General features: G+C 39.3%; 1 protein-coding gene across 1 annotated transcript; it reads right to left on the reverse strand.

Annotated features, from left to right (window-relative positions):
• Positions 1-1,576: 1,576 nt before the first annotated feature.
• Positions 1,577-2,297, reverse strand: LOC120024344 (thyrotropin subunit beta-like). The gene is made up of 2 exons (XM_038968568.1): positions 2,136-2,297; positions 1,577-1,858 (listed from the first exon to the last, which is right to left on the reverse strand). The coding sequence occupies exons 1-2, from the start codon at positions 2,295-2,297 to the stop codon at positions 1,577-1,579; spliced, it is 444 nt and encodes a 147-aa protein (XP_038824496.1).
• Between the last annotated feature and the right edge of the window lie 6,273 nt (positions 2,298-8,570).

Below are 8,570 nucleotides of genomic sequence, written 5' to 3' on the forward strand. Positions count from 1 at the left end.
TAAAGTAATCAAATAAAACAAATGTAATATGCACAACTAAAGTATTTTATTAAAGTAAAGTAATGTGAAAAAATCATGGGACTTATATTCATTGTTTTATTTTGTGTTAGCATTCAACCCACATAATAATGCACAATGCATTTAATGTAAAACATGTTTTATCGAAACAGAAATAGAAGACCTCAATACATTTTTTGGTAATCAAACCGAACCAACCTCAAAAGCACGAATCGCTCAGCATTTCCATCTAAGCCTCCTTACCTCTCCCTGCCCTGTGGTTTCCCTCTGTGAGTCATCATCATGTCATGACCCTTGTCACATTGACACAGACTGGATTACAACATAAGGTATGGAAAATTCATAATATCAGATTAAGCATTGATTGAGATAGAAGGGAGTCCAAATGACAGGCGCATAACATGTCCCCCTCTGAGCTGGTGACTTATATATAGACCACCAGCTGTCTCCCCAAACGTCCTTTGTTTATTTCCGACCACGCATACCCCCTGTGATACACTCCCACGAGACTAAAGTTATAACCAGATGCACTTTGGATAGGAATGGATAGGATAGGATAATGTATGAAATCCCATTGAATGATGTGTGTTAGTAATGTCCATCGAGTGCACTTGGTGAAATAAAACAGTATTTCATTATACTATATTGTATTAATTTTTTGACAAAACTACTAATACATCTTTTTAGAATTTAGATTTTTTTTTTACTTAATAGTGCACAGGCTAATATCTCTATGATTATTGCACACAGAAATAATTTACAATCAGATTATCAAGCCAACGGAGGGAAAGTCAGGGAGTCATTGCCACGGTCTTGTTAATCACTATGTTGTTGCTGTCAGTGTGTCTGTGTTGTGTTTTGAGTGTGACAGCAAGCTGTGTTCCTACACAGGATGTGATTAATTAAGATTACTGACAACTATTTACAGACTTCAGCTTTAATCTAGTTGCATTCATGGTATTGGTTCAACGTAAACAAAATAGCTCAGTGTGTCAATGGACAGGACAGACAGAGAAGAACAAACCCAGGAAGCAGACAAAAATACCAGGGTCAGCAACTTGTAAGTATAGCAGTAAACGAAAAAGCACATCCAGATACCAAACAAAACAGACACTATACATGTCACAATACATGGGGTCCACCACCCTGTAACTACAAGTATGTATCCACCACAAACACATAAACACAATGCTAAGCACAATGATGTTCTATTTTGATAATGAGTAGGCTATTGACCATAAACTTTATTTGAACTGATCATTCTCATTACCTCCCCTGTTGGTAGTATGGTCATTACAGATGCAGGGTCTTAATTTGATCACTCTTTTGTTGCTGAGAATTTTCCTGCTCAGCAAAAAGGCTTCTAAAGTTTGTAACTTCCACTTTAAAATGTCAGGCATGATTTACCCTAATGAAAAATGTATCAACCCTACAAAAAATGACCATGAACTATAATCCATTATAATAATTAGCATTTCCTGTTGCTAAAGGATATTTTCCTGCTGTAGAAAACTGGCTCAAATTAAGATCCTACATCTGTCCACGGAAGGGAGAGAATTTAGTTGGGGTGAATGTAGTTGTTCAGGCCAGGGTATGGGTAGATGTGTCTGAGTGGCTTGGTACACCTGGGGCCGTCACCACTGCTGGCCTTGTGGGCACACTCATCACTGTCTGTGTTGCAAGTTCCACAGTGGCAGCTGAGGGCTACGGGGTAGGTGAAGAGAGGGTTGGCATGGAGCGGGCAACCAGGCAGTATCACTGTACGGTACTCCACCTGGTCATAGGTACAGCCTCTCTGGACCAGGAATCGTGGTCCGGCCAGCTCCTTCATATTACTGTCCTGATTATCACACACACAGACACATGCTAAACATATATACATTAAATTCATGGTATGTTGTATAATTGACCTTGTCTGTAACTACTAGTGTCCTGCAATTATGGCCAGGTCTGTCTTGTAAAATAGTATGCTTAATCTCAATGAGACTATGCTGATCAAATAAAGGGAAAACAAAACATGTTTTTGTGGGAGGATAAACGTTTTAAACTGAGTGATTTTTACAGATTTTTTCTTGTTGAAAACTTAGAATGTCAGGTTCAGCTTGTAGCCTGCTTACCCTTGAGTAGCAGAAACCCATGCAAATGGTAGTATTGATGGCCACGCAGAAGTCACATTCATGTCTCTCCTCATACAGAGTGTAGTCCGTGGGCACACACATGGGGACAGCTTGGCTGAACAGCAGGCAAAGGAGACCACACATGGCCACAGACGATTCCATTTGGCAAGCAGCGACAACTTTCTGTCATACAATCAAGAACCTGCATGGAATTAAAGTCAATGTCAAGAAGAAAATATGACATATTTATAGTTTTTTAGTTGGAAATATGAACAAATTCGGTCCTTCAGCAAGGCTGCACCGATAGCTGGACAAAAGAAGCTGAACCAGTGTTCCTGTCAGATCAGCTCTGCTCACTCACCTGGTAGAGCTGGGCACATGCAGGCCTGATGATGCTGCCTGATGCTCTTTATACAGGCATTCTAATCCACCTTGATCCTACTGGACCATTATCTCCCATCTCTGACCGAGTGGAAGCAGGAGTCTCCAGGCCCATTATCATGTTGACATACATAAATACATTTGCAATTACATTTGAGTCATTTAGCAGACGTTCTTATCCAGAGCGACTTACAGTTAGTGCATTCATCTTAACTTCTTATGGCTGAAGGGGCAGTATTGAGTAGCTTGGATGAAAGGTGCCCATTGTAAACGGCCAGCTCCTCAGTCTCAGTTGCGAATATATGCATATTATTATTAGTATTGGATATAAAACACTCTAAATTTTCTAAAACTGTTTGAATTAAGTCTGTGAGACTAACAAAACTCATATGGCAGGCAAAAACCTGAGAAGTTCCACTTCCTGTTTGGATTTTTTTGGGGGGTGCCATATTTTCAACCAAGCTCTTATTGAAAATGCAGAGAGATATTGATAAGTTTTCACTTCCTACGGCTTCCACTAGATGTCAACAGTCAATAGAACTAAGTCTGATGACTCAAATGTGAAGGGGGGTCGAAGGAGACAGAATTTAGAATGAGCTGCCATGAGGTGACCATGCATTCAACACGCGCGTTCACGTGAGAGGCAGCTCCGTTCCATCTCTCAATTGAAGTCGATTTAATTCTCCGGTTGGAACGTTATTCAAGATGTATGTTAACAACATTCTAAAGATTGATTCAGTACATCGTTTGCCATGTTTCTACAGACTGTAACGGAACGTTTGGACATTTCGTCACGTTATAGTGGTCGCGCTTTGAGACTTTGGTTAGGGTATTTGGTAAACAATTCGAAAGTAGCTAATTTGACATAAATAACGGACATGAACGAACAAATCAAGCATTTATTGTGGACCTGGGATTCCTAGGACTGCATTCTGATGAATTCATTAAAGGTAAGGAAACATTTATCATGTATTTTCTGGTTTCTGTTGAGTCCAACATGGTGGCTAATTTGGCTAATCATCTGAGCTCCGTCTCAGATTATTGCATGGTTTATATTTCCGTAGAGTTTTTTTGAAATCTGACACAGCGGTTGCATTAAGGAGAGGTATATCTATAATTCTATGTGTATTACTTGTATTATCATGTATATTTATGTTGAGTATTTCTGTTGAAACGATGTGGCTATGCAAAGTCACTTGATAGCTAGTGAATCTAACGCCTCAATGTAAACTCAGATTTTTTTATATAAATATGAACTTAATCAAACAAAACATGCATGTATTGTGTAACATGAAGTCCTATGAGTGTCATCTGATGAAAATAATCGAAGGTCAGTGATTCATTTTATCTCTATTCTGTTTTTTGTGAAAGCTATCTTTAGCTGGAAAAAATGGCTGTGGTTTTGTGGTGACCTAACATAATCGTTTGTAGTGCTTTCGCTGAAAAGCCTATTTGAAATCGGACACTTTGGTGGGATTAACAACACGATTACCTTTAAAATGATATAAGACACATGAATGTCTGAGGAATTTTAATTATGAGATTTCTGTTTTTTGAATTTGGCGCCCTGCACTTCGACTGGCTGTTGTCATATCGATCCCGTTAAAACCTGTTCGGGACAGGGGGGCAGCATTTTCACTTTGGACGAATTGCGTGCCCAAACGGAATTTCCTCCTACTCTGTCCCAGAAGGTAATACATGCATATTATTATTACTGTTGTATAGAAAACACTCCGAAGTTTCTAAAACTGTTTGAATTATGTCTGTAAGTAAAACAGAACTCATATGGCAGACAAAAACCTGAGAAGAAATCCAAACAGGAAGTGAGAACTCGATTTTCAAAACTGCCAAATGATACCCCTTTTAGTTATGGATGTGCAAACACTTCCTAGGGCTTCCACTAGATGTCACCGTCTTTAGATTTTGGTTATATGATTCTACTATAAAGGAGGGGCTCATAGGAGCTATTTTACTGAGTGGTCTTCAGAAATTCTCAGTCTCATTGTGCACGGTCACGAGAGAGTATGCTCTCGTTCCAATGCTCTTTCTTCAGACAATGAAATTCTCCGGTTGGATCCTTATTGATTATTAATGTTAAAAACATCCTAAATATGGATTGCATACATCATTTGACTTGTTTCTACGAACTGTAACGGAACTTTTTGAGTTTTTGTCTGGAGGTGTCACGATCGTCAAAGGGAGAGAGAGAGGACCAAGGCGCAGCGCGTGAAAAATACATCTTCTCTTTATTATAAGAAGGTAAACGAAACAAAACAACAAACAGACGACCGTGAAGCTAATAATACAGATAGTGCTGACACAAACACTACACATAGACAATTACCCACAAAAACCTAGTGCCTATGGCTGCCTTAAATATGGCTCCCAATCAGAGACAATTAATGACATCTGTCTCTGATTGAGAACCCTTCAGGCAACCATAGACACAGCTAGACTTCTATACTAAACATAAACCCAACTACTCTAATAAACCCCCTAACCTTACAACCACCCTAGACACTACAAAAACACATACATTCACCATGTCACACCCTGACCTAACTAAAATAATAAATGAAAACAAAGATAACTAAGGCCAGGGTGTGACAGGAGGGATTGCTCGTGCGTCATGAAAATGGATTACTGGGCTGAACATGCTAACAAGTGGCTAAATGATGGGCTTTATGGAACAAATCAGTAATTTATTGTCGAACTGGGAATCCTGGGATTGCCTTCTGATGAAGTTATTCGAAGGTAAGTGAATATTTATAGTGTTTTTGTAGCTTCTGTTGACGCCAAAATGGCGGCTATTTCTTTGGCTGGATTGTGCTCTGAGCACCGTTCTCAGATTATTCTTTTTCCGTAAAGTTTTTTTTGAAATCTGACACAGCGGTTGCATAGAGGATAAGTTTATCTTTAATTCTGTGAATAACACTTGCATCTTTTATCAATGTTTATTATGAGTATTTCTGCAAAATCACCGGATGTTTTGGAATCAAAACATTACTGCACGTAACGCGCCAATGTAAACTGAGATTTGTTTTAATATATATATGCACATTATTGAACAAAACACACAATACATGTATAACATGATGTCCTATGACTGTCATCTGATGAAGATAATCGAAGGTTAGTGATTCATTTTAACTATATTTCTGCTTTTTCTAACTCCTATTGTTGGCTGAAAAAATGGCTGTGTGTGTTTGTGACTTGGCTCTGACCTAACATAATCATATTTTGTGCTTTCACTGTAAATCATTTTTGAAATCGGACACCATGGGTAGATTAACAAGATGTTTATCTTTCATTTGCTGTATTGGACTTGTTAATGTGTGAAAGTTAAATATTTCAAAAAATATATTTTTGAATTTCGCGCGCTGCCTTTTCAGTGGAATGTTGTGGGTGTTCCGCTAGCGGAACCCCTGAGCTAGAAAGGTTTTAACGGGACTGCAGCCATAAGAAGTTTTAAGATAGCTAGGTGGGACAACCACATATCACAGTCATAGTAAGTACATTTTTCCTCAATAAAGTAGATATCAGCAAAGTCAGAGATGGTAAGGGGGGAAAAAAGTCAAGTTAGTTCACGAAAGGCTCCTTAAAAAATATTTATATAATAGGCACCCTCCGTAACTACAAACTTCCATTACCAGTACAGTAATGTCTGGGGTGAGGGTTTAACCTGTAATAACCTCATAATAAGCTTTCTTTTTTTAGCAGTCACATCCTGTACTGCAGTATGTGGCAATCTCACTGGTTAGCACAATAGAAAACTAAGTGGTGAAGTACGATTGGCCCGGTCCAGAAACAACTCCAAACACAACTCCTAGGTAAGAGCGTCTGCTAAATGACTGAAATGTAAATGTTTTTTTTCTTTTCTCCAGAGTGTCGATGTTGTCTCAACTCTGCAACTCCCCAACGGGCTCGGGAGGCTAAGGTCAAGTCAAGTCAAGTCATGCGTCTCTCCCGAAACATGACCCACCATACCGCGCTTCTTAACACTCGCCCACTTAACCCGGAAGCCAGCAGCAGTGATGTGTCGGAGGAAACACCGTTCAATTGATGACAGAGGTCAGCCTACAGGTGCCCGGCCCGCCACAAGGAGTCGCTAGAGCACAATCAGCCAAGGAGGCCCGTAAATGTTATTCTGACCTAGGAATAGGATCTGTTAAGTATAGGGTCTACATTAAGGTGAAAATTCCACCAAACCTATTAGAGGGCAAAGTGGAGATGCAACCATAAGCTTGCATATCAAATTCTTTCACATCTACATGTTCCTATACATCATGTGGGGCCGGCATTATGGCCTTAGGGGGCCCGGCCCGCCTTAATGTACATCGGATGCTGCAAACTTTAAATGCACTTGAAATACAGTTTGATTTAATCCTATTCTTTGACCTTGATTTTTGGTTGAGATGGAGACGTGAATCCAACATATTTATTATTCACTTGTAGATTCCATTTGAAATCAACCAAAGCTTGAAACCCTAGGCCTAAATCTATTGTCTATTTTGACGGGAGTGGATCCTCAATATCTGTCCACGTGACAATTCAGCAGTAAGCAGACCAAGTGGGGATTTTTTGTATGGAGATCTATAGAGAGCAATAGTTATGGCATCTTTTTGTAGGCACTATCTCCGCCATGGCTTGTTGGTCAAAGCCTATGGGGGAATACATTTTTTGGAGGGTTTTTGGATAAACTCTGAAAAGAAGGTCTGTGGTAAACACAGGCTTAGGTGATCTGATACGTTTTGTTCTATGAGATAATCTTCATCAGCTAACACCACTTTTTGTGAATTTTGAAGCATTTTCATAATCAAAACAACCACATAAATCAAAATCAAATCAAATGTTATTGGTCACATACACATGGTTAGAAGATGTTAATGCGAGTGTAGCGAAATGCTTGTGCTTCTAGTTCCGACCATGCAGTAATATCTAACAAGTAATCTAACCTAACAATTTCATAATGCTTCATAATTCATAAAGTTCATGTTAACTGACGCTTGGTCCCTTCTAGCCATGACCCTCTCGCTTCGCCTCTTCCTCTCCTCCTGAGCTATGCTCCTCTTACCATGCATGTGCTTTCTGCTTCCTGCCAATTCGGGCACATTCATTGTTTCATTATGTTAATTATTTGCACTTTGTTTGTTAAATTTGTGTAAATTCCCAGATAAATATATCACAGTAGTGAATTTAACGTTCATCATGTCATTTCCCGTTATCCTAATCTAGAACGTTTGCTTATGGTAATTCGGTTCATTAGGCTACATTTTAATTAGCTACCGTTCTCATTCAGAGTTGTTTGCAGAGCCCACAGACATGCTACACTTGAGCAAGATGTTTAGATTGATTTATTTCCATTTTAGAGTCTACTGTCAATTCCTTCAATGTTTTTCATTTGGATCACTCCGAATAGCTTCTTCAGCTGTTCATTGAGCACGTGCAATACGTTTAGGCCTAAGATTAGTAGGGCTACTGAGTTGAGATAAAATGATAGCGTTCAGTTTGTCAAGTTCTATGAACTGTGATGATACTGTATGTTATGAAGTCTGGTGTAGACTCAAATTTAGCAGGTTTTCATAATGAATCTTGTTCTGGAGAAAGCTCTGCAGAGTGGTCACTATCTGGTACAGCCACAAAGTCATAAAATCTGATTTGAAACCTAACCTTAACCACACTGCCGCCAGAGCCATGTCCCAGTGAGACATAGGTGCCAGCCCACGTAGAAACTGAAAAGTCAGAGCCTTTTTTTGTAAAACAGTGTTGTAAATCCTGTATTGACTTGTGCCTACTTTGTCTACATGATGCTTGAATGGTGTATATAGACCATGTAGCGCTATCGCAGCCTGACTGGGAGCACCAAGGCAACGTGACATTCAACACATTGAAACACTATAAGACTAGTGGCAATTAAACAATAAATGGAACAAGTTGTTCAGTGTTCCTCAGCAGTAGGCTCAAAGCCAATGAATGTTCACTTCCTAACTTAATCCGAACACCTAGTCATGACTGATTAAAGTATATCTTGTAGTCAGAAGTACCCACTGGGCA

This window comes from Salvelinus namaycush, chromosome 2 (assembly GCF_016432855.1).
Source record: "Salvelinus namaycush isolate Seneca chromosome 2, SaNama_1.0, whole genome shotgun sequence".
Lineage (NCBI taxonomy): Eukaryota > Metazoa > Chordata > Actinopteri > Salmoniformes > Salmonidae > Salvelinus > Salvelinus namaycush.